The sequence below is a fragment of the Rousettus aegyptiacus genome, unplaced genomic scaffold (genome assembly GCF_014176215.1).
Source record: "Rousettus aegyptiacus isolate mRouAeg1 unplaced genomic scaffold, mRouAeg1.p scaffold_m13_p_2, whole genome shotgun sequence".
NCBI lineage: Eukaryota > Metazoa > Chordata > Mammalia > Chiroptera > Pteropodidae > Rousettus > Rousettus aegyptiacus.
The window spans coordinates 11,694,778-11,722,345 of record NW_023416295.1 but is presented as its reverse complement, the minus strand read 5'-3'; the positions used below and the strand labels follow the sequence as shown (position 1 = coordinate 11,722,345).

The 27,568-nt window shown below is 38.8% G+C and overlaps 1 protein-coding gene across 4 annotated transcripts in view; it reads right to left on the bottom strand.

Moving 5' to 3' along the window:
* Nucleotides 1–1,589: 1,589 nt before the first annotated feature.
* The window catches only part of PAX3 (paired box 3), a 91,188-nt gene continuing 65,209 nt past the window's right edge, over nucleotides 1,590–27,568 (bottom strand). For 2 of the 4 annotated variants that reach the window (XM_036237694.1, XM_016156659.2), the window contains exons 6-9: nucleotides 22,754–22,919; nucleotides 21,700–21,914; nucleotides 3,700–3,946; nucleotides 1,590–3,200 (exon numbers count right to left, since the gene is read on the bottom strand). In XM_036237694.1, coding sequence (XP_036093587.1) covers nucleotides 3,166–3,200; nucleotides 3,700–3,946; nucleotides 21,700–21,914; nucleotides 22,754–22,919 — 663 coding nt within the window. In that variant the 3' untranslated portion in view covers nucleotides 1,590–3,165. The remainder of the gene's footprint in view (nucleotides 3,201–3,699; nucleotides 3,947–21,699; nucleotides 21,915–22,753; nucleotides 22,920–27,568) is intronic. The other 2 variants (XM_016156658.2, XM_036237695.1) reach the window with 2 other exon arrangements.

The following is a 27,568-nucleotide window of genomic DNA, read 5'->3' as shown; positions in this document are numbered from 1 at the left end:
TTTAATAGCTATTTTCAACTCGACTTTGGCATGAGGAAAGGTTGGCATAACGAAGTGAGCATTGCAAGCAGCATTTGGAAAGGTAAAATAAAAACTGGTTCTACCACCAGGCCGAGCAGAAGGCAAAGCCTGCTCTGCTGTGCCCGGCTACGTACGGCCCTGGCCAAACTAACGAACAATTGCGGACCTCGGCCCACTCATTCGTAAACTGGGGCCCAAAATGCCTACTTCACAGGGTTTTGTGAGGATTAAACAAGATAACAAACCTGAGTGTTTAGTAAGATCTACATTCCTTCCCTGTTATTATAATATTTCTAATAGATAATTGTTAGAATAAGGGCAACATATTTGACCGAAAGGGCAACTGTGTGACCTATAAAGACCTAAAGCATGCAAAGAATTTGGAAACGTTTACCTGGTACACTTCGAGACCTTGGAGTTTTTTAAAGGTGACCTCACATGCTTTAGATCAGTGCTAACCAACAGAGCTTTCTGCAAGCATGGGAATATTCTATATCTGTACTGCCTAATAAGGTAGCTCGGGGCTACCCGTGGCTATTGTGCACTTAGGATGTGGCTAGTGTAGGTGAGGAATTGGCTTTTCAATTGTATTTACTTTGACTTACTTCAAATCTAAATAGCCATTCACGGCTAGTTGGTACCAAATTGAACGATGCTCCTGGAACAATGCTTTCTGACTACAAGGTTCTCCCACACTAGTCTGGACTTGGGGAAGCAGAAGTGTGAGTTTAAGCATATAGGCCTGGACTGAAATCCCCGTTCTGCCACTGAGTGATCTCATGAAAGTTCCTTGTGCCTCAGTTTCCTCATCTGCAAAAAAGGAATGTTGATGACCTCACCTGCTTCATGTAAGATGTTGGGAGGAATAAATACGTTAATACAAGTAAGAACCTCAAAGGGTATTATAATGTTTTCCCTGATAGAAACAGCCTCATGCTTAACCATAACTATGTATCTACTCCTCTGCCTTACCCACTAGGTTACAAGCACAGCAATAACACCAGTGCCGAGCACATTTAGATTCTCGTTAAATAAATGAGTTTAGATAAGTGTTGGAGAAGGGAAAGAGAGAAAGAGGGAGAGAAGGAGAGAAAGAGGGAGGGAGAATAAATAAAATAGGCAGTAATGTTTTTCATGAAGAGTGAAAAAAGCTTCCAAAACAAAATAAAATATGAGAGCTTTTGATAAAAATTTTGGTGGAAATAGCCATTGGGGATGAAGACGAAGTTAGATGCTCTGAAGGAAAACATACTTCTGGTGAAGAAATGTAATAGCTCTGAGAAAACCAAGGAGACAGGGAATTGGACTTGAGGGTTTTTTCTAGATTCCACATCTATGAAAATACACACTTCAATCTTTAAAAATGCGTTCAGCCAAGCTTCTTCGAGAGAATACAACAGTGGGTTGCATAACTTTATTTGTCCATGTAATATTCCAATCTAAACGCCACCATTAGAAGTGAAGCAAACGTTTTGTTGGTTCCCCGTTTCCAAGTTTTTATTAAACTACATTCACCAGCTCCCCCCTCTTTCCCACCCTCCCCCACCACCAAAAAAAGCAGTGTCAGGTGAGTTTTCATAACCGTTTATTCATTATAAATAGTAAATATTTACTGCACTTTTTACATGAAAGACATTTTTACAACACATTGTTGTTGGTTGAGGCTGCATCACAAAGGTAGAGCTTCTCTCCATCCATCGCCCTCTAAGACCAATGTGTGAACTAAACTCGGGACTATGTCTAGTCTCACTAACCCACTAGGTTGTTGACTCTAAAAGGAATGTATTTGTGCCTACCTCGTTCACGGCTCCGAGAACAGGAAGAAATAAATAACACTGCCTTCCACCTTCTCGTTCCTCGTAACATCTCAAAACACGAATTTATTGACATTCTAAAATGTCACCACACAGACGTATGTAAACCTCAGTTCCTATAATCTTTTAATATCGGATATCATTGTATGATTTAAGAGTACATGAGAGCCATGTGGACATTTCTGTTCTTGCCCTGCCTTTCAGAGAAAAGAGAAGAATGTAAACGCAGTTGTCTTAAAAAGCATCATTCTCAAACGTGGTCTCTGATCCAAAGGAGCGAGCCGGGTGTCGGGTGTCCAGCAAATGGCAAACATCACTGCATTCTACCACAATACATCATGGGCTGCGAAAATAAAGCACCTGCAAAAATATAGTTCTGATTCTGTCTATATGGCCCCGGCCATTGCCGAAGCCTCCGTGAGGTACACAGTATTGCACACTGATAAGCAGCTGTGGGAATGCACATTATCTCTTCACCCCGCCCGCCCCCGTCCCCTGCCCAGGTTGGCTTCCAAGTGAAAATGAATTGGGGAAATCATCACACACCACTCCCACACCAGGAAAGAAAACGAGCTTTTCTTCCCATTATCCCATATGCTGCTAGCAAGACGTGTCCTTCCTGGACGTGGATTAACAACTGAATTACAAATGAAGATAAGATAACAAATAATTTATTTGGGAGGTCCTTTCCATCTAGTCTAACTTCCTAAAAACGGTGGCATTTATTTTTATATGAATTTCCAGTGTGTAGAAGTGAAGGATTCCTCCATTTCTGCTTCATTAAGTGAGCAGTTTTAAAGTTGTCAGCATTGGACATCGATCGTGTTCAACTTCAGAAAATTCTGTGACGCTATCTTAGAACATTCTGCTCGCCCACACCGGTCCAGATGAATCTCACATGCACACACATGCACACATGCACGCAAACATGCTCTCTCTCTCTCTCTCTCTCTCTCTCTCTCACACACACACACACACACACACACACACACACACACACACACAAATGGAATGTTTTAGCTCCTTGATCATCAGCACAAAAAAAGAGTTGGGATATTTGATACGTAGCCATGTAAAATCATTGCCTTAAAATGTTGCATTTGTCTTTTATTGTTCCGGGTCTTCCTTTTCTCCACTGCTTTTGTCCAACATGTTCAAAAGAATTTGAAAGCAACTACTGGAGAAAGAAAATCAATCATTCTCCTTTGTTTCCTGTCAAGACTGCCCCCCAAAAAGGGTGATTCTTTTTTTTTTTTCTGAGAAGATTCTTCATGTCTCGGCTGTGGAGACCGGAAACGGGGCCAGTTTTAACTCCAAGTGGACAGTCCACTTACGCGATATCTGGCTTGAGATAATGAAAGGCACCTGTAAGGAAACACACGTGACTTTTTAGGTCATGCGGGGACAATTCACAGCAAGGGGCAAAATCAGCTACAGGCTGACAGTGTCATATTTAATACCGTGGTATCAAAGGATCGAGACTAATATTTTTATTCCTGAGACAAGTTTGACACAACTCTGTGTCCTTGGGATTATACTCCATAAGATCCTTGAGCTGACCTCATTAAGAACATGTGTTTCCAATGCCAAGGGTTATTTCATTTGGGCCAACCCTCGCGTTTTACCTAGTGGCAATCAGGTTTCACATCTCGGCAATTAATAACCGCAAGATGTTGTTGACATCGGTTAAGAAAATAATTATACAAGCGAGGCCTTGCGGGAACGATCAGCCGACTTTGCCACAAAACCGAGAGTGGACGTGAGGCTGAGTCATACTGCCGCCTCGCCTTTCTGAAAGAAGAGTTACCGTTTTCCACCCTGCCAGGAATAATTACCCCCCCCCCCCAGAAAGTGCAAGGCTTACTTTGTCCGTACTGCCCGTATTGGTAGCCTGTGACGGGATCCATACTGTAGCCCGTGGTGCTGTAAGTGGGTGGACAATAGGACTGAGATGTGGGCAGACTGTCCAAGCTCTTCATATGGTCTAGTCTCTGACTGCAGCTGGCCGACACCGTGGTGGTAGGTTCCAGGCCCCCGGTGAGGGGGGAAAGAGCGTAATCGGTCTGGGGCTGATGGGGTACCCCTCCGTGGTTGGTCAGGAGTCCCATTACCTGAAATAAACAGGCGGATTGGGAAGGAGTGAGAATGCAGGGAGGGCCAGGTAAGAGCCTCTAGCTGACGGAATAACTGGAAACGTCCCGCTTTTATTTCTTTGGAAATCCGTTAAAGAGCTGTCCAGAAGATGGTGGACAGAGTGGCAGAGATCTTACATCGCACCCAATGATAACATCTCACTGTGGTTTCAGAAAAAAAAAAAAGAGAGGGGAGGGAAAGGGGGCAGGAAGGGAAAGAAATGAAGGAAAGAGAGAGGGAAGAGGGAGATTACGCCATGCCCCTAGTGACGAAACAGCATTTCAAAGAAGGGGAAAGGAAGGAGGGACACAGGGACAGAGGGATGGCACTAGGGAGAAATTACATCTGTTCACGTAGAATAATATCTCATCAGCACATCTGGACGTTCACATGCGATTTTAAACAGGCATTCGCATATTTTTGTTTTAAAGTTAAGTGAATCCAAATCAAATTCTTTTTGTGAATTTTAAGATCTATGTCTCGTCCTCTCAAGAAAGTCCCTCTCCCTTTCATGGGCATCCTTCAGTAATTAGAAATAACTGCTCCCACCCTGATGCTTTCCTAACACGTAATCATTACCTCAGTCACCTCTGTGGAATTGTGAGAGCTTCATACACCTTTATACACCCAGCATATAACAGAGTGAATGAATGAATGAAACTAAATGAACGAATGGAATGAGCGAATGAAGGGCAAATGTTGCTCCAAGTAACTGTTCCCATCACCTATTTTTTCATTTCTTCTGTAAACTAACATCTCTAATAAAGAAGCGTCACGTGGAAGGAAAAACCCGAAATGCAAAGATGTTATAAAAAGTCCATTCGGTGTTGTAAATAACCCTCAAGAGCAAGAGAACTTAAAACAAAACTGTGACAACAGAACAACTTTCGGATTAGCACGGTGACAGGTTTCACAAACTCAAGCTCGCTGACCCTTACAACACCTTGTGACAGAAGTAAGTGGATAATTAATGTGGCAGCTGGGAACCTGCCGCACGAGAGAGGAAGTGATTTCTCTCAGCTTCCTACAATTCAGTGGCAGGGCTCAAACGGTGATTGTGCAAATTGACTGCAGGGGAGAAGAACCCTCACTTGCTTATAACATATCACCTGCTTACAAAGTGTGGAAATACGGGGACCCACGATTGCACAATGTTGCCATAATAGTCTGGGTGTGTTTTAGGGCGTCCGAAGCATATGGATATTAGAGTGGATATTGAATGAGAGGGAGAGGAGCCCAGCGCCTGACTCCAGGCCTCGAGCTGGCTTCCGAGGAGATTCGGGCCACAGAAGCCTGGATCTGCGGGTTCCAACAGGGCGGGAAAGAGAGAGGAGTCTTACAGCCCAGAAAGCATCCTAAATTAGATTCCAAAAACAATGAGGCCACAACTCCCTTGGGGAAAGGTCTGCATAATCCTCATAGCTAAACGAAATCTTCTTGAAATACAGCTTTAAAAGGATCCATCTCCTGAGAGGGAGAAGGAAAGAGAGAGAGAGAGAGAGACAGAGACAGAGACAGTCAGAATCTCCTCACCGCCTTCCGTGGATTATCTTTTCTTGCACCATTTTAACAACCCACCGATTTCTGTCACCTTTCCCGGAGGCCCTGTTCTGCATGTCCTTCCCTCCCTTTCACTTGAGTTACGGTGTATGAGCACGTGGGGAGGCGGGCCAGTGTGGGGAAAGCAGCATGGTAATTGAGCTACATGGTGAAATATCTTCTTAAAAATCTCTAAAAATTACTTACATTCTTTAAAAAAATCATCTTATGTGACAGAGCGTTGTTTTGTTTTATTAGAGACTTAGGGACAATGAAAATCACAAAGTAAAGTGAGATTCGATAGGACTCACAGCACCAGGAGGATGAATGTCTGTAGACTCTGGGGTTCCCTTAGGGCCCCCCCCCAAACTGTAGCAAGTTAATTGCTTTGTCCTCTCTTTTTAAAAAGTCGAACATAACCTAGAATGCCTTTAAGGTATTTCCTGAACATTCTTCCACTACATGTTGTTTTTTTTCTTTTTCATCTTTCTTTGAGCTTAGAGAGATGACTTTATAGTGGACACTTGCAAAATTCATAAACTTCCACTGATATATTACTTCATTAAATATTTTATTTCAAGCCAAAATTACTTACATCTATTAGAAGAAAAGAGTCTTTAAAAGAGGTTGTTCAATGCTAAATACACTTTTTTAATCAGGGGTACTTTTTTGTGTACTAGTCTAGTGGACAAGAATGGATAGGGAAAATAAAAATATAAAAAATGTAATTTTTTAATGAAAGAGGGATCATGATACGGGGTACAAATATTTTATTGTAAATAATCTGTGCTAAGTAAAAAAAAAAAAACGCTTGGAGAAAGCAATTTTGTAACTATCAATTCAGAGAAGAAAATTATCCAGTGATACTAGATAAAAAGGAAATATGTTTTAAATTAACAGCGTTCTTCATGAAGATACTTGAAACTCAGTTAATGGTATGTTACTTTAAGAGAGAAATAGAAAACTCTATATATAGTTATAATTGGAGAGTAAGAGCAGAATTTTATTCAAAGCATGTACACTCTCCCATGAGCTATATATACATTTTTGTGATAAACTTTCTTTTTAATCCCCTACCATACATTTCTTGTTTGCATAACTTTGAAGGCAGCAATAACTTTCCATGGGGGGAAAAAAGCCACAAAGATCCTAAAAGAGAAGAAATGAGTCTTTCTTGTAAGTAAAATTTAGCTCATCATGTTCGTGGAACAACTTTTTGCAATTGCCGAATTAGAAAAAAAAAACAGTAGGTCGGGATTTACATATAAGACCTTGAAATATATCTCTTGGAGGATGGAGAAGCTATCAGCCAGGGCCCTATTCTAGGGCAAAGAAAGATAGTTCCTCTAAGACTCCGGAGCACAGTGTCTTTTTAAGATACCTGGGAGCATGATACAGTTAGGAGGGATGGCTGCTGGGTATCTGGAATAGAAAGGTACTTGTTGGGTCTTTCCGTCAGTATTGCCACTCTCATACACAAGAAGCTAGTGACAGTTTCTGCTTCAGCAGCTGCTCTTAGCTCAGCAGCCCAATACTCCCCGTGGCAAATGTGAAGCAATTAAGAAGGCCAGAGACCAATTAGCTCAGGTCCCTTTGACTTGCCTGATAGAATCCAAAATCAGACATTCTCTCACAAATTCTTATTTCCGTTGTGATTGTCACATATTGTAACTGGGATTTTTTTTCTCAAGAATTGTATAAGGACGAGGAAAGAGGCACTAATACTGTCCTACGTTTGGTCTGAAAATGAAATGAATAAAAAATTATAACTAATGTAATTTATCTCAAAATTTTGCACTGAGAAGACTTGAGAAACATACATCTTAATAACTTGTAATTTAAAAATTAAAAATGAAATCTTTCTTGGAACAAAATAGTGAATACATAAATACAAAATACATTTCCCTTAACATCATTTTAAACCTCAAATCTCCATGGAAGGTTCCTATTACACTTTTATATACGTTTCTTTAAAAGCTATTTTGTATTTCATATGGTCCAAGGGGCACCATGGAAATTTCTTTTTGCTGTACAAAGAAGTTGGTAAACAAACTTCTTGGAACTCCCCCAATATGGTTATAGAATGTTTTCTAGTCACATTTTCTCTTTAAGAATACTGTCAGGATTTCTTTTATACATGATTTTCTTACAACAATTTGTAATTCAAAGCATAAAATAAAATCTTCACTTGTTGCAAAGTGCGTGTGTGTGAGTGTGTGTGTGTGTGAGTGTGTGTGTGTGTGTGTGTGTGTGTGTGTGTGTGTGTGTGTTTCCTTCCCTCAAAAACCATTAGTAAGCTATTTCTACTACAGGGCAGGCATTTTTCCCTGATATATTTATATTTTTAATTTGGGGTGGTGGGAAGCACAGTTGCTTGGCGTCCACAAACAATTTCAAAAAAAAAGAAAGAAAGAAACTCAATTCTATCTACTGACCATTGACCACATTCTTATCAAATGTCAGATAAATCCAGGAGGCGGGAGGACCAGGAAATAAACTGTCTTTTAATAAATATCTCTGCTCTGTCCTATGTGGAAGGGACTTAGGGAAAGAACTTAGTTTTTACTTTTAGTTGAGTACAACTCTTAGGTGAGGCATCTGAAAAAAAAAATCTATTAAGTATGTTTCTAAATAGTACCTCTAAAAACATTTTCCAGATGCCATCTCTTAATTGTTTTATGCATAAACTTTAAAAACAAATTCAAAGCCTCAATATCATGAGCTGACACTTCTTCGGCCGGTTCCTCCGCCATTATTAGAGACATTTTCTGAAGATCTCTTTAAACTCATTCTCAAATTTCAGAATTCCAAATAGGTTGTTTATATCTTGATTGAAAGATTATATGGTTCAGGAAAAACTAACTCTTTACAATTGCTTCATGCCACATTTCTCTTGAATTAATTTTCCTATTGTAAGATTTAATATAAAAGATAAAAATGATGGGCCAAATTAAGATTTACATTTAAACAGTGTATCTGGAAAATATTTGTCTTGGCCTAGGCATTATGGCTTTGTCTTCTGCTAAAAGTGCTCAAGGCTTATCAGAAATTTAAAATGATTTAGCAAATTATGGTGTCCATCTAGACACTTCTTTTTTGTTAATGGAAATCCTGGTTCACAACTTTTTTTGTTCTTAAGTAACCAAGTGTTCTTCTGATTTAACATTAAAAACACACATTTAGTTACTTTTTAGAAAACTATTGTGATTTACAGCTATGTGTAATATAAAGGGTTTCTTTTTTTAACCTTCCACTCTTCCCTCCAAGTCTTTTAACTACATATATTTTTTTAAATTTGGATATAACTTATTTTGAGCCAAAAAATAATAAAAATAATCAAACATTTACCTGAATGATTTTTGCAGATACAGGTGCTACTGGAGTCTCTAGTAGTTAAATCTCAGTGACTGTATCTTTGAGACTAAAAAGCTCACATTTGAACAGCAAAGAATTTCCAGAACATGTTGTCTTCGGATTCAAATGCCTTAGGAATTACCCTGCAGTTGATTAGCATCTAAATAATTAGATTTTTTGGCCCTGCCTGTTTGAAAGCTCAAAGAGAGAAATTGCCTGAAGGCAGAAGTTTTTCTTAAGGTAAGGATGGTGACCTTCTCACCCAGACCCGAGAGTTACGGGAAGGGCACGGCCGTCCTTTACCTAACCAGATAGAAAACCAATATGTTAAAAAAATGTCTAGCCAAATACATCCTTATTTTTTATTTTAATCTTTAGTGCACATTTTACAAGTAGCTATGTTTAATGCATGTTGAAAGAGTACGAGTACCAGACATATGTTACATATATTTACAAGTTTTATTTGTGAAGAGAGTAGTAAGGACTGCCCCTGTTAAACTCTAAGTAATACATGCTTTAATATCCAGTCTTGCGATCAATCACAGAATCGCCTTTATTTTATCAGTTCTTTAGAATACCTATTTCTCATCAGTCCCTAAAGAATATTGTTGATAGCAATATTCTTTAGGGACTGATGACTAAAATACAAACCTAGGCAAAAAATTAGCATAGAAATGTCTCAAAAGATTCATATATATGTATATGTTATGTATACTATATATAGTACATATATATATGCACGCATACATATATATAGTTTACTTCTAACTAATGATGAACAATCATATTATATCAATCTGTTATCAGTAAAATAAAGCCCAGTAAGAAAAAGCTTATTCCACCGAAATGAAAAAGTATGCCAGTTAATACATTTGGTATTTGACTATGTTAGACCCACCATGGGCCGTAATAAAATTCTCATGTGTTTTAATTCATTTACGCATGCCTGCATTTAATATGCTATGTGACCATGTCTACAATTAATATGATTTATGAGAGAAGAACATGTGACTATTAGGGGGAGTACAGCATACATGTTTTTTTCTTCTATGAATGAAAAATATAACAAAACGGCTCAAGGCAAATTGTTGGCCGTTAGCGTATTAAGATGGCCTGACAGCGCCCTGAGTAAACTTGAGGGAGTTAATGATATCCTCTTATCTGACCCTGACACATTTGCAGCATGTAATTTACAGAAGCTCTGTCCAGGGAATCTTGACAAATGCTCCTGAGGATGTCGGGGCAATGCTCCATTCTAATGTAAAACACATGTGGGTCAAGATGTCCTCATTCATCACTTAACACAGAGGGTCGCAAACTCTTTCTGGGAGGAATGACATTACCTGCTGTTAACTCTTCTCGGTTCAGGGAATTTCTCACAACCACAGTAGCCCTCTGAAGGGTAAGCACTCAAACCTATCATCGTTTCAAAAACCTGTCTGAAAACATGACTGTGGAAAATCAAACATATATCTTGGTTTAATTTCATGACTAGTTCAGGACACGTTTACTAAACATTAATTGACCCTTTAGGACCTAAGATTCCAAATATAGAAAGGGAAAAGCTCTGGGCTTAGGCATCTTCCATGAGATGACATGTAAAATTTTATCTCTAATTGCTAAAAACTAAACCTTCATTCAAGGAAATGCAGGGCTGGTTGAGCCTCATGACCATTCATAAATGCAAACCTTGCTGAGCCTTTAAGCTGCCTAGCTCTGTCTGAGATTTACCAAAAAAACTTAAAATAAGGTAGTTCTATTTTTTGAGAAACCTCCAAACTGTTTTCCATAGTGGAATCTAAAGAAAACAAACAAACAAACAAACAAACAGAAACAGATTCATAGATACAGAGAACAAATTGATGGTTACCAGATGGGAGAAGAGTTAGGGAGGGTAGGTTGAAAAAAGGGAAGGGATTAAGAAGTACAAATTGGTAGTGTAGAAACTTCTAGCCAATCATGAACAATCATATTACATTGTAATATGATATTATATTATATGACATTATATATAATATAATATTATATTACATCTTGGAGATGTAAAGTACAGCATGAGGAATATAATCAATAATATTGTAATAACTACGTATGCTGCCAGGTGGGTACTAGACTAATTGAGGGGATCACTTCATACATATAACTATATAAATGTCTACCTACTATGCTACATGTCTTAAACTAATAGAAAATAATATTGAATGTCAACCATAACTGAAAATTTTACTTAAAAAGGAAAAAAAAACACTTATATAATAAACTAGAAGAAGAGACTCCACTCTGCGCCTCCGAAACACAGGGATATCAGGCTCCGCCATATTCTTATTCCAGTAAAATTTCCCTGGAGTGATGGGCAGACATTCCAGCACACTAAGGGAGGAAAACAGTTGCCCAGCTCAGCAAGAAAATATCTCCTTTCTTCCGGACCACATATGAAGGAGGCAAATATGTCTGTGGCTGCTCAAAGTCAATGCCATACACTCCATCTACTAAATGCCTGACGCTGATAGAAGAGAGGCTTCCCTTCCCTTCTCTCCGCATGAAAGAGGGTATGTCCTTAGGATGGAGAAAAGAGCCAGCTGAACAGACCAAGTGATACCGATTTAAAGAGCAGATGTCAAGAATGAATATATCCTTTAGGGAATGTTTTCTGGCCAATTCCATGGGCTTTGTGGTAAGGCAGAATAAGCATTCATTTAAAATACATGGAAACCTGTAGCAACTCAACAAATGTGGGATGACATCTGAGCATACAGTCTTCTAAGAACCAGAAGCTATGACGCCACGAAGCTAAGAGCCCATCTACCTTCATTTCCTCCCTTACGCAATTCCAGGGGCACCTGACCATAAAGATGTGTTGCTTTTCCACCTGAAAATGTGCTTGTGTCCTTGATCATAAATTGGGCAGTGGCTTATGCCTCCCATCGCACAGGCAACTTTATGTCGGCTGCCAACATATAGGGAAGCCACTTACATAGGTCTTTGGTCTACAGAAATTAAATCCTACAGATCTGGACAAAAACGAGTCTTTGTCACTCAGTGATTAAAAGAACCCTCCCCAGCCAGTTAACTCAGAATTACTTGGATGGCCCCTTACTTTCTAAAATCTTTCTATTCCTGTTGTTGTAGCTTCCTTTATCTTTCGCTGGTGAGAGGAAATCACAAATTCATCAGATTCTCCTGCCTCTGAGGTAAATGCTTCCAATTTATCCGATATCCAGTATCATAGAAGCTGGAATGTATATTTTTCAAAATGCAATCGTGCGATATCGTATTTCAATAAATCAAAACAAGAATAAGAAGAGAAAAACAATAAGACAATCCTTTTTTCTCCCCACACTTAGCCCCATGGAATGAAGTATCATTGGTTCTTGTGTTTGTTGTAGTGGATTCTCGTGCTATTACAATCCGAATTGTACATTGTGTTACTGGGGACTATCATAGCTCAGGCACTTTACAACTACTGCATTCTGAATAATATCAATAACAGTCCTCAGTTCTTTAAAATGTCTAAACGGAATATCTGAAAATACTCAGCCCACAAAAAAACTGCCTTTCTTTCGATATTACTCAGTTTCCACATTTGCTTTCTTTGTCAGGGACAGACAAAAGTAATATTTCTTGTCAGAGTTTCGCATGATATCTCTAAATAAACAAAAATAAAAGTCTTGTTGCAATGGTATTATTACTTTGTCAAAAAGATTTAAATTTCTTAAGTACTGCGTTTCACAACATAACTCTATAAGACAATTCTTTGTTATTATCTTCCGAATTTAAGAAGGAGGTAAAACAGAAGCCAAGCTAGTTTAAGCAAATTGTCAGAAGACACACAGCTAGTGAGGAACTGACAAGTACGGAATCTAATGCTTTTGACCTTGGGGCTCCTTCTTTAGATGGATGAGTTATACCCACAAAGCAATCAATTCACTGAACAAGAATTTTCTTGCCTCCCCTTACTCCTTCGTCTGCCTTAACTAAACATTATTAAGCAGTTAATAGCTTCGTCCTTAAAATTACTTTCTTTCTTGCTAAGTTGTTATACTGAGGGCTGACAATGTGTTGAAGCTGAAGATGACATCAGACGTTGAATAGAAAGAACCACTCCCTTGTAAAAAAAAAAAAAAAAATCAAGGGAACTATTTCAGGAATGGACAAATCATGAGTGGAGTCCCCACTGCATATTCTTTCATTCAGCGCTTCCTAAGAAACGTTCTTCAAAATTTGGAAGTTTGATCCTCAACAAAAGGGCTCTATGGTTAAATTAGAAAATACTGAGTTATAGTAGAGAACCATACAATTTCACTCAAATGTGAGATAAAAAACTGAAAGCGACAGACAAATAAGACAAAAAACAGAGACTCATGGACATGGACTACAGTTTGGTGGTTCCCAGAGGGAAGGAGGGGAGGGGGGAAGTTAGATATTGGTAACGGGGGTCAAATATATGGTGACGGAAGGAAATGTAACTTTGGGTAGTGAGCACAATGCAATATACATAGCATGTGCTGTTGAATTGTACACTTGAAACTTACATAATTTTATTAACCAGTGTCACCTCAATAAATTTAATTTAAAAATAAAAACACTGAGTTAGAAAACATGTTTTCGTACTGCAAGCCTTTAGCAGGCTAAAGCGTACTGAGACTCTGAAAGACAAAGGGATAGAATTCATAACATTTATCGAATTGTTGATTCAGAATTTTTTCCCCCAAACCACTGTACCAAGGAGCCCGCTTTAGGGAACAAGCCTTTATGATGAGACATTGTTTGTTTTCTGGGTGCTCAAAACTGATTACGACCTAGCACCATTCCTCTAGAAGCCCAGAGTCAAAAGGGTAAATAGATACACCATAATATAATCCAGTGTGGTATATGTTTTTAACAAGGTAGAAATACAATAATGTGACATTAACAGAGGCTAAAATAAGAAATTCTGCCCGAAAGAGTCATGAAAGGGTTGACATTGAACTAGAAATTTTCCCATGGATCATAAAGAGTTTTTTAATCTCCGAATAGATACAATAGTTTATTCGATTTTTAATGTAAGCCGCACAAAAATGAGACGGCTGTAAGAAGAAAAAGTAAAGATTCCTTTGAGTCTCTGTCTCCTTCATGACTTCAGCACTGAGGACTAGCTGTGCCATCATCTCTCCGTGAAGAAATAGTCCCTTCAAGGTGGAAATCCTACCCTGTGATTCTTCAGAATGCACTGTCAAAAAATCTTCCAGTTTGCCATCTTTCCCATTGATCAGCAGGGACGATGCAATTACTGATCTCCGAAATTCTAGTTTACCGAACTCTAGCAAAATGTCAAGAGTAATTTTTAAATATTATACCGTACATTGAAAAATATACACCTCTGATGAAACCCAGACTGTTTTGCAGAGACAGATTCTTTAGGGAAAAAAAAAATAGTATACAACTAATGACTGAATCCAGTCTTCTGTGTCTGCAGTACAAAGCACACATTCAGCCTCTAATTGAATAAATATGCAAGTATTCAGATTTCTGTAGATATTGCCATTTTGCAAATGCAGTAATAAATTAAAAGCTTTACATTGCATTCCAACCACATATAAAGGGTTGATTCAGACCACTGGCCTCACACTAGAATCCAGCACAGCTTTACTAACTACAAAGAAAAACTTTTATTTTAGTAGCTTAATTATAGACCAAGCAATCACACTCCATTTTTTTTTTTTCTCCACAATGGCTAAAGGAATTCAAATGGGCCTAAAAACGATAGGGTTGTTGTATTTGATTTGTCCAAGGTACAGGAGAAAATAACGGATGGAGTTTCTATTTAAATCAATTCAGTAGAAACCAACAAAATTTAATTCTGACCAAAAGGTTTTCTTGTGGCTCCTTTCAGTGACATGATGTAAGTAAGATCCAGTCACCGATGACCGCCCCCTCCCTGTCTTTAGAGAGGAGATTTGGGCCAAGTGGTTGTTTCTCTCACTGTTCTCCAAATCCATAACTAACTCGAGGGACTGTGGCTAGAGCTGACATAAACCAGGGCTCCCCTCATTCTTTAAGGGGAGCGACCACAGCCTTCGGAGAAAAACCAATGGCACCAAGTCAATTACAGTCAGCATCGATTCAACAAATGGATTAGCAGCGATGTTTCCACCACAGACAGAACATCTCAAAAACCTACTATGGAAGAATGGAAACATGCAAATGGCCGGTGGCTATTCTGGGATAGCTGAAATGGGCTCGTTTACCATCATAAACATCCTTGAGCCTTCAGAAACATATGAGGTTTCAGCAGCCCTGGTTCTGAGCTCGTGAGATGCTTTAGAAATGAAACAGAAAAGAGACATGCGCTTTGGGGAGGCGACCACTTTTGCGCGGAATGCCTTTCTGTCCAAGTTTTGTTTGACACCCCACCAATCTCTTTAATCAAAATCACTCCTTTTTCTTCTGCAGATGAATTTCTGGGAAGTGTAAAGGGAAGGAAGTGGCTCTGTTGGGAAGTGGGTTGGTGGGAGGCCACCTGCTTGTCTGGTTTTGAACGATGATAAAAGTAGGCTGAGGGCAACAGGATCTGCAACTTGTGTGTGAAACGGACAAAACAACTGGTCTGGCATCAAGTAGCTTCTGGACACATGCCCAACAATGTCCAGAAAAGCAGCTCTCGGAAACAGGAGCTGGCCTTGCCACCAGAGAAAATTGAACTGCTTTTTCATATATCGAGAGTGCAAGAGAAGGTCAAGGAATGACCAGGTCACAGTAAAAAAGATTGTCTCCTGATATGAAATGGAAAAGTACCCATCACAACCATCTGAATAACTATATCCCATCCACATAAGAAGCCGAGCATGATACATATACCTCGCACGGACAAAGAACCATCATCTTGCCTGGCAGCTAAAGAATTTGAGATAATTGTGAACACTGGAGTTCAAAAAATGACAAGCTAAATCAAAAGCAGCCTTGAGTTTTGTGTACACATATTAACACTTAAATGCTCCTCCTTAATAAGTTTTAGGATTAACAAATGTTTGTCCAAAGAAACTGTGCTGAGCAATTGAAATCAAATTTGAAATGGAACCACAACAGTCTAATACATATATGCATGAAATGGAGAAGCCGCCTAATAAGCGTAGCTGACACAAATATGCAATTTACATACATTACACACTAATAATCTCGATTTTAATATTATTCTTTAAAAGCAACTGGAGGGTGGTTGAGCTAACGGTTTTCTTTTGTGAAGTGTGATTAAGAACAAAAGTTGATCTTGGCGTCTCCCGCCATTAACCACAATCTCGTTAATGTAAAGATCTATCTATCTGCTCTTTCTTGAGTTTTGTTTCTGAGATCATGTCTCATCCCCACAAAGCTGTGACGATTCAACCGGACTTAACAGATGAATGGCCGATAAACCTGATGAGATCTGCAGACCTACTCTTTGTTCCTGAGTTTGCTGAGTGGTGAGCAAACATCCAAGCATTTTCAAGCCTGGCACACAAATCTTTATGAGATTTTTTTTTTCTTTCCTCAGTAGATTATCCATGAAATAGGACAGGTGTACTGGTTATTCAATTACATCTTACCCAAGACCTGGACAAACTTTGAAACAAGGCCTCTGAGCATAGCTCTTACCATGGGGATTTATTAATAACAGTTAAACATTCTCTAAAATAAAACTTTTTTTTTTGTAATTTAAGCCTATTTTCTTATTTTGTCATTCGTTTCACTTGTAAACCGGAAATGAAAATCTGCCCATCTCCTCTAAACATAAAATGTGTTCATAATAATCCAGATTTATACCAAATGTATTTTTAAGTATTGCTGAATTGAGAATACTCAAAATTTATGGCCTCAGAGGTTGCAAAGAGGACTTCCTCTTTTTAAGGAGGGAAATGCTTAAAATGAATATAAGAAAGGCTCAGAAAGCTTCTTGGATATCAAATGGCTCCGTAGGAAAAAAAAAAAATGTCAATGATATAAGAGTAAATGAATCAAAACCATATGGATCAAATTTTCCCTAAAATACACAGTTTGAAAAATTAAGGAGGAAAAGTGCTCGGCAAAATGTGTTTTAGGTTTTACCAAACCCAAAACATTTGAAGAATCATTTGCAATGGTTGATGAACCCTAAATGCAGCCAAGTTGGCCCATTTTTATATAATACATAACAATAAAAAAAAAAAGCTTCCTAGAAACCATGTAACCCACTGATACTGTATTTCACTCAAAAAAATCATTAGAAGCTATCACCAAAAACTGTGGACTTTGTAGAAATAGGATGGGGACAGGGTGTGACATGATAAGTTTGTTGTTTTAATTAGCTTTGTTTTGTGGGGGGTGGGGGTGGCTACGTGTGTTTGGGGGCATAGTAAGAGACTAGTGCTTCTTGGAAAGAAAGTTAATTAGAAGAACATGTTAATTAGTCTCATGTCTTGAGCATATGTTGGTATTTCCTTGGCATGCCATATTCCAAGTCAACATTCCTTTTTCTCTCCTACACGTGCAGGAAGGGGCTGGTAACATACCGTCTGGGTTCGAAGGGGATATACACAGCCTCTATTTCCCTGTGTTCCTTCTGTGTTGTCTCACACCAAGAGGACACAACCTTTCAAAAGAAAGCTGCTACCACAGGGGAAAGCCCTCTCTAGAGTGAGTTGAATGGTTTTCTTTCTTAGAGGGTGTTTTGTCATTCATTATAAAATCCCTGTCCCCTGAAAAGGGGTATGTAGTTCAAACAGAATATAATTCAGAGACAGGAGAAAATTTTGAGGTCATTAGCCTACACTCCTCTCTCACCCATCACTGAGAATCTTGCCTCAAGTCCCCTGACAGATCCAGTCTTTGAGGGGATGAGAACCCAAATACTCTGATTTTGAAGCCTTTCAATCATGCCTGCAGGAAAATCAGGCTTCATATTAGTGCCAGAGCTCATAAAAAACTTTCTAGGACATTGTGCTTCTTCACCAAGTGACATGTGTAATTTCTATTTATAGAGGAATCGGTAACAACTGGAAAAAAGATAGATTTGTCTCTTAACACTGCTGATAAATCACCCGTCTTTTAGATGATTATGTTGCACTGGCCTCAGTTTTTCCATAAGTAAAATGGGAACATTGCCCAGATATAGTTACTGATTCCCTCAAAAGAAATAAATAAATAAACTTGCCAAAAATTAGATAATACACAGACCCTTTCAGCAACTTGAGGAAAGATATGACCAAAGTTCTACAATTTTTTCGTCAGTGCTCTGAGATTCACAGCGCTACTCCAATCCGAGCAGCTGGACGGGTGCGACCTTCCTGAGTCACTGCTTCACACCCGTCGCTCGTGAGCAGAGGCCTTCCCTGAGAGAAGGACTGAGGACGAGTAACAAACACCATTTGGCTAATGGCTTTGATTCCGAACTTTAAAAAATCTTTGCCTGAAGGAGCAAATATGCTAGAAACCCACCCAGAAAAATAGCAACAGAAGTCCACACACAGAGAGAAACAATATAGCTATGAACTCTTTGACAAGAAGATAGAAAGCCCTTTGGACAATAAATAGTTCACGCACATTCTAACTCATGATTTTCAAGTGCAAATGGCAAACAACACATCGATTTCAATGACACTAGAGAAGGAGTCAAATAAAATGCACAAATATTTTTAACGTGTCAAATAACCCCCACTGAAGAGATCTACGATGAATTGATTATAGAGACTCAAAAACTTTAGTTCCAATTCCATTTAAATTAATAGGTGGGGCAAGGCCCACGATGAAATGTAAAAATAAAGAAAAGGCAAGATGCAAAGTTACATACACTACTGTATTTTTTAAAAAGATATGAAAGAAGCACTGAAAGGCAATATGCAAAAATATTAACAGTAGTTGCCCAGGGTAATTTTTTTTCTACTCTAAAGACACTTCTAAAAAATTTATTTCCATTTTCTACAATAGGCATACAGATTATTACTGGGAGAAGTGAGAAGATTGATAGAAAAAACTGTGTAAAGCGAAAAATAGGTAAAGAGAGTATTAGCAAAAAAAAAAAAAAAAAAAAAAAAGTGTAAATTAACCTGAATCCGAAGGTTTAGAAAACTAGTTTCTACTAAATGATTTTAAAATATGACTAAAGTCACTGCCTTTGTTTTTCACGAAATCTGTTTCCTCTTCACCCAAGTATAAATGGACTAGATCAAGTGAGATCTAGACCAGGAGCCAAGAATTCTAGGTTCTAGCTTCAGCCCACTCACTGTTGGCCCATGGCCTTCGGCAGGCCACCAGCTATCTGAGCTTCAGTAGATTTGTCTGCATTTTAGATGTCCAGACAGAGGCCGAAGAAGCAGGAGGATAGGAGAGAAGGGGAATGCTAATCGTATGGTTAGTTTCATCTTAATATTATATGGTCCAATATATTAATTAGCACTTCTACATAATAAGCAATAATTTTAAAGAGTCACCACCCTCTCTTTACTCTCTGCTTTAGTCAACAGGTAAACAGGCGGGTAGATGTGGGCTCTTTTCTTCAAATTTTCTTCGTAATATTTTTAATAAAGCCGAGTAACCAAAAGTAGGGTAGCCCTCCCCCCTTGCTTAGAGTGACTCCTGAGAAGTGCTAAATCCCAAAAGCTACAGAAACGTGAATTCTAATTCCCAATTCTCCTACTCCATTGTTTTGCAAAGATGTTTTACAAGATAGGATTCACTAACTGCCTTTCATTCTTCAACTTTGCCGAGGAAATAAAGGGCTCACTCCGTATTATTTGATTCTTGCCTAACTCATTGGGGAATGCTTCAAGAATGAAGACAACAGACATTCCTACTGCTGGTTTGAGGCAGAAATGTATGGAAGAAATAAATGCAAAATATCCTAGATATTTGCAATGTTTTAAGTAAGGAATTAACATAATATATAAGAGCAGAATAAAGAAATACAGGAAACACTGCAAATTGCCTACGAAATTTTCCATTGTTTAATACTGGAATAATTCCTTCTCTACCATCAACTCTAGAATCATAGCCAAGCTTCTTGAAAATCAATAATTAACTGTTTCAAGATCAAGTGCTAATAATTCCATTTACATAATGCTTATATAATACAGTAAAATATAGTTATTATAACACGCGAGGTGATACACTTATAATACAAACAACTAGCAGCTTCACTTATAGAATACAGATCCGTGTTGTTAAGTTTAGTATGACTGAACACTACAAAATGCTAAGGGAGTCTCGAGTCTCACCTTCCGGAACTGGTTAGGGTTGAAGTTTACTTTTATTAAAACTCTCGACGACCAAATCATGTTCCTAAAATGCTGTTCTCTGACCCCAAGCCACTTATTTTAAAACTGCACAGATAACCACTTCTGATGTTACTTCTAAGCTGATAATGCTATAAATCTAGGCATTTTAAAGATGTATCTCTTAATATAAGTCCATGATTTTCATGCGAAATCACATTCATCAATGCCGGCATTTAGAAATTAAATGCATTCAAGTCCTGTAGGAAGCACATTCATTGTTTTCATGTTGTTATTTTCGGCTGAGGTTTAAAGCCACCTCTTTTTTTTTTTTTTTTTTAATCCCAGGATGTGCTATAGGAATCTATGCGACTTAATTACATTTACTGTTAGCAAAAAAAAAAAAAAAAAAAAAAAATGATTTATGAACTTTTGCCTTTAGGCAGAAATGTTTATTTCATTGCCTTTACTATTCATTCTTTTCAACTCCAGCGGCTTTGAACTTTTCAGCTGCTCAGAGTTATCACTGTGGTGCAGAGCCCGGGAACTCCACTCCCAAGACGAAAACCACAAGTTGAAGAAAACGAAGAAGGCAAAGATATATGAGTCGTTATTTTGGCCACCCTTTGTGCCATTAAAATCTCATTTTCTGCCTATTAGAATGCCCTCTTGGTGCTTAGGCAGCGGTGATAGTCAGTGATTAGTGTGTAATTGACTATAATTGTCTTTTCACTTTTCATTTGTGTCATTCTGAGCTTCTCTCTGTTTTTCTAACCACCGAGAGGAAAAAGGGGGTTAAGAAAAGATAAAGCTGTTAAAACTCTCACTCTCAGCCCTGAAGAGATTCTCGATTGCAATTATAGATTGCAACCCCTCTGTGACATTTCTCCAAATTTAGCGGGCTTCTGTCCTCGCCACCTGGGCCAAGAGCTCCCTAATAAAATCAAGTGATCTGTATTTAAACAACTGCTAATAATGTCAATCTCAGACAGATGCCACGTGTAGGAAATTTAACCAACCCTCTGACATGCAATTATCAAGGCAATTTATTAATACGATCTCTCAAGAAAAGCTCATAGTCCAATGCAAATTAGAAAAACAATTACGACATTCAAAATACCTCTATAGTCCCAAAGAGCAGTAATTCTCCTAATCCGTGCATTTATGACTCATTTACACCAGAGCACTGTAGTCATCAGCTGGGTCCCTCCCCACACAACTTGTTTGCTTCCTCTCAGATTGTTTTATAAAAGCTAACGTTTCCTTATTAGTTGCTTTTGCTCACAACCCATTGGCTGACCAAATACCATTAAAAAAAAAAAAAAAATGTGTGTGAGCTTCTTATCCAAAGGCCAGAACTAGGAGTGGAGACGGCAAAGGCCTCGACAACTAATTATAAACATGAAATCTCTGCGATTACACTAAAAATTACTTGAATTTTAAGTCTAAGCCACAATTTTTGATACAGCCTGTAGGAAGGTTGGAGAGGAAAGGAAGCCAGGAAAGTGAAATCATGTGGCTTATATAAAGAATACATTATGGTTTAAATTTGGCAATTCATTATACGACCGCCTCAGGGAATTGGCTATTTGGTTCTGGTACACAGCAAATCGTCTGTCTGGAAACACGGGACTGACCTGAGGTGAAAGGCCATTGCCAATGGCGGGGTTCATGGGGTTGGAGGGCCCGGACGGAGGCACAAAGCTGTCTGTATAGCTGGAAAATCCATGCCTGGTGCTGGGGAGACAGTAGGCAGAGCTGCTGTCTGGGTTTGAAGGAATTGTGCTTTGGTGTACAGTGCTCGGAGGAAGCGGCTGAGGTCTGTGGACGGTGCTGCTGGGATCAGACACGGCTGCAATGAAGAAAATGGTTAGCCACAACGTTCCTTCGTAGGTCAGCAGAGAAAGTTCAGTGCCAAAGTTCATGGTCACCAAGCCGTCAGTAGTATCTATTGGTCAGCCCAAATGTTAACGACCGACCGTGTTTCTAAACGTGCAGGTATAGAACCAACTCACAACCAGTGTGGTCACTTCCCTGCACATATGTGCAAGTACAGAACTTATTTATACACTTTCATGGCACACCCGCCCAGACTAGGAATCCAGAGATCACATTGACGATGCTAACAAACCTATTTATTCTGGTAGTAAATGTTAGTAATCAACGTAAGAATTAACCAATGTAAGAGCTTGCAAGTCTCAAATTTCTTTAGCAAATATACTTTCGAATCACCAAAGTATTGGTGGAATCGTATAGTTTTGAATGCCTGGAATGCTATCTGGAATAATTTTGTCTTATCGGTTCTCTCATTCATCTCTATGTGCTAACAAATTCTGACTTTATCAAATCTTTCCTCCCCGCCCCATCATAGAATTTCAGTCAATGGCAGCCTGGACAACAAATGTAGAGGTAACATTTTAACAAAAGAGAAGCAAATCGCATATTTATTTAGAAAGGTTGTTTTGTTCTATTGTTTTTTGTTTTAAAATACTGAAATAGTGTTATGTCACAACAGTTGATCTAGAGAGATGCAGGTGTGTCCCAGAACAAACTCTGTTTCCGAAATGTGACTGGGACGATGGAATGTAGCTAACACGGAAACAGCAAGGAGGACTTCAGCATGGCATAAAATTCGCAGCAGGAAAAGCGGTGGGGAGTTACATTGTAGCCCGTGGCTCCCTCCCTCCATACCTTGGGGAATAGCCGTGGGCTGGTAAGAGGTCTCCGACAGCTGGTATGTTGGCAGGGTCGGCATGGCAGTGGGAGGGAAGCCCCCCGGGATGAGATGGTTGAAAGCCATCAGTTGATTGGCCCCAGCTTGCTTCCTCCATCTTGCACGGCGGTTGCTAAACCAGACCTATGGATTTAATTTAAAATTTGAGGATTTCACTGATGAAATAATAGTACATTCTTAATGAATTTTTCATGCTAAAACAGATTAAAGGTCCCTTACTGACAGGGCAAATAGAAGCAAGAGCTCTCCACCCTCTGTGTTGTATTGTGAGCAGAGAGGGGAGAGTTAAATGTCAGGGGTCACAGAGGGGCTTCGAAGGCCTTCATGGTCTTGCAGATCCGCCACAAACCCAGGGATGGCCATGGCCAGGGATGGCTGAACAGGGCTGGGAAGAACAAGGAACTCCCCACTATCATCATCAATGCCCCCCCCACCTTCATGTATTCTAGGGAAGATCCATGAGCCTCTGACCCCCATGGGACATATGACTTAATCTGGCCTTGCCTATTATATACAGTAACCCTTGTATTTCATATTCTTATCAGTCTGTCTCTGTATTTCTATGATCATTATGGGCACAGCTCCTGCATGGTCCTTTGAATTGACCAGGAAGATAAATGGAGCCCTTTTACCATCCCTTTCAAAGTGTGAGACGTTGTACTGATATTAGTGGAAATAAATGCAAAGAGGTATTTCAAGAAATGAAAGCATTTTCTTTAAGGAGATCCCTTGAGTAATTCATTTATTATTTCTTTCAACCACAGCTTTAGGCACCTGTAACACTTTGTGCCAGGCACGATGCTAAACAGATACACTCAGAAAATCTTGATGTAATATAATAAAATGCCTTCGAGGAACTTAATGCTCAAGTATTTTGTGCGAGCAGCTAGAGAGAAATGGCAATAATGAGAGCAAGAAATGTAACTGAACATCTAAAACATTGAAAAATTATAGTATAACGTGTTTAACAAACCCCATGATCTTGCCCAACTCTTAGATCTGCAGAGTTTAAGTGTAGAACTTAGAATGAGGTAAAATCCCTGCACTTGAGTAGCTTACAGCCTTGTCCTCATAGAATTCACAAAGTCATCAAAGAAATCAAAACAATTGCTCACTAGACGTAGAAGCTCATGTTTAGAAATGCAGAGAATCAGGAAAAGTTTAGAGTGGAGACAGAGTTTCACCTGATTTTAAAGCTTATTTCCTCCCAGAACAAAATTAACAATTATAAAACTTATTTGTAATTTTTTAAGTCATGAAATTTTTAAAAAGAATGGAGAGTGAAATTTCTCCCTTCTGGAGCAAGAAAACCCAATTTAACAAATATTCTGTCAAAGTATCTGCTTAAACTTTTGCTATTCACCCAAGTATTTGTCTGAAAAAAGAGTTTGGTCTTCTCCAGGCAGGTTGCATGATACTGGTAAGGAAAGCCTTGTGAACGTCCTCAAAATAATAACATTTAATATTCCTTAAGTTTCCAACAGGAAAAGAAAGTAAATCAATATTTTCCCATGTTGATACATAATTGAATTAGAGTTTTACTTAACTTAATAAATTGCCACCTGGGATAATAGAACCACGAACAGCACTCAATTTGAGGTCTGCATCAATTGTTTTCTCGCTGCAATTCTAAGCATCTGTTCCAGTGATTCCCAGAGGCATCAGGGAAAGAAAACTGTTTTCAGAGGACGGCTTGGAGAGCTATGTTTGCCCAAGGAGGCCGAGGGCCAGGCATGAGAGCCGTATTCACGCCTGAGTGTCCTGTACCATCCCACACACTGTGGGCATATTTTACATTATAAAACTTTCAGATTAACGAGGCCACCCAGCTCAGGTGAAGTGGTCCCCCATACCTGTCTAGACCAACCTATGTGTGCATCTCCAGCTTTACGTTCTAGGCTGGGAGAAGAGTGGAATTTCCAAAAGTTCCGATGTGACTTCACTCATTCAGACATACTATTTTCAATTGTAGGGGTGAGATCTCTGATGAAAGAACTCAGAAGCTTGCGCTTCCGTCGTTACCAGAGTACGTCACCAGCCTCCCTATGCCAACTTCCTTCTGTAACCTTTAGATAAGGAGACCAAGTTTGACTGATCCAGTAGGTGGCTATTCCTGATCACGTCATCAATTCCAACCTACTTTTAATTCAAGTTCATTCTAACTCTTCCCTAACTCAATTTTTTAATCAAAAATGTCTTTCCTCAAATAAAAAATCAGAAGAAACATTGTAATTTTCTACAAATACCTTCAAATGATCAAATCCAAAAGACCAAGGGTATAAGATTTCCAGAGTTTTGTTTATATGTTTCCAAAATAATAAAAAAATATATATTGGAGACATTGAGTAAACCTAGCAGGAATTGGGTTTAATACAATACAATAAAAGATGGAGAAAAATAGTTGGGACGCAAATCTTTACTGAAAAATGAACCTTCAATGGGAGATTCAAGAGTTTGCCAAAGGAAGGAAGTTAAAAATTTAAAATTCCTGAAAGAACCAGGGCCTGCCTGTCTCTGGCCATTTAACCAAATTTTTATCATCTTGCCATTGCTAACTTGTATTTCCTAGAACCAGTTGAATCTGCCAGAAAAAACATTACAGGATAAATATGCTGAAGTTGCAAATTAAGAAGTAGTCTTTTCATTCTTTATACTTTGAAACTCATAAAAGACATTTCTTCTATTTTTATTTATTTTTAATCTTCCTTTGCAATAACCTGCATTTTAAATCCCCGAACTAGCCAAGCACGTGTTCCTAGAATACTGCTTTTACCCCTTTTCTAAATGAAAGACATTGATTTGAAATTTTGACTTTATTCGATGAACCACAGCCTGGTTTTTTTCCATCTGCCCCTGGATCTCTTTCGACTTGTATGTCTCTCTGAAGAGCTCCTCCACAAAGCTATATTCATGCCTTTTGTAAATAATCTTTAGGCCTATTTCTGGAGTAATACAATGCCCAACGATTTTTCGAAGCAAAATTTAAATTAACTGATAGATCCCCATAACATCATAGAATCACAAAAGAAGAATAAGGTTTTAATAAATTTTTTTCTTCATGTGTAAAATAAGTAACCAGCTTGTTCAGATTCTCAAGAATACAAAATGGGGAAAACGGTACTTTAAAAGATGCAGTAATACTTTTTGTTTACATAGGTGTAACGCAAACCAGGCAAAAGTTGAATCACAGCTCTCCTCGCCCCTTACTAGCTCTATGACCTTGAATAATTTGCTTAATCTGTGTGGGACTCTGTTTTCTAATCTGCCGAATGGGAAAAATGAAAAACTATTTCACAGGTATCGTGACAATTAAATAATACAGTGCAATCAGAGCCTGTAAAAGAATACCTAAGAGACTGTAAGTATTCAATAAATGTTCGCTATTAAGTTAAAATGTCACATTGCCACCTCTGTCTGAGAAATTCAAGAATTGAAGCCTTGCTTTGTTTTCTTAGCTCTATGGCCTACAGCCAAAGCCTTTTGCGCCCATGAACAAACAGGAAAGTGCGCAAATAACACCTCAAATAATTGAAAGCAAGTTCGGCTTGAAGGGAGACATAGGTCAAATTTGCTTCCAAGTTTCATGGATTAGCACTAATTGCACCATGGTGTAAGCCTAATTTTGCCTGTCCATAAATTACTGGTTCACTTTTTAGGTGTGGTCCTCAAAGGCAATCTAACTCACGTTATTCCAGATAGGTTATTTCAAATGCAATTTGAAAAAATAGAGAAAGAATGTAGTACTTAATCCTTAGAAATTGAATTCATAACAAGATTATAAATGCCTGATTAAACACTAGATTTGGTGCTAAAGCTACAATGCCAAATACAGTACTTTCCAAGTAGGTGAATTCAGGACAAGCTGCTGATTTCCCTGGACCTTCTCATTCATTCTGCCCCCTCTCTCTTCAGATCACACAGTCCCAGCCCCACTGTCCTTGTGGCCATGTGTAGCGCTCAAGTTCGGGAGAGGGTAAGCCTGGTTGATGAGGAGAAACGCCATCCTCCCAGCAGTGTGAGAGGCCCACGGGCGCACACACAAGTATACCCACCTGCATCTCCGCACTTTCCAAGAGCAAGGTCCTGCAGCAAATTGCAGAATGACCATCTTTTTGCTTCGCTATGGAATTCAGGGTCAACTAGGCCATACCTACCTTAGCTTCTGAACTATGCGTATCTGTTAAATGGTTTTAAGTCACCATCGGGCTTCCCCGAGAATCCCGAATTACTGAGGCTAGCAGGGTCCTGAGATCATGCATCCTAGTAGTTTTTAACTGGGGGACAGGAGGTGGTATTTGAGAATATGATAAGAGCCAGAGGCCCTCTTCTCAGATAATGTCTTGTACACACACGTACACACACACACACACACACACACACACACACACACACACAAAATTCACAAAATTCATGTACAAATCTCAAGTCTCCTAAAGTCGTGCATGATTGTCCACAAACCCAGACTAAGATCATCTTATTTAACCTATGCAAATTTCAAAATTGAAAAAAAAAAAAAAAAAAGCCCTCAGGCACATGAGGATTACAACAATTACAGCAGAATTAAGCGACTTGCTCAACAAAACGCTTTGGGCAAGCTAAGGCACAACCCCCATCTTCTGACTCCTCGTTAAATGCTATTTCTATAAGCAGCTTCCTTCCCTGGGTCCAATTTTATCTTGGTGATAAAAAAGAATGATACTTGGAGTTCTTCGATGACATATTTACCAACACTTTTTGCACATCATAAATATTTACAAGTCATCTTCCACACA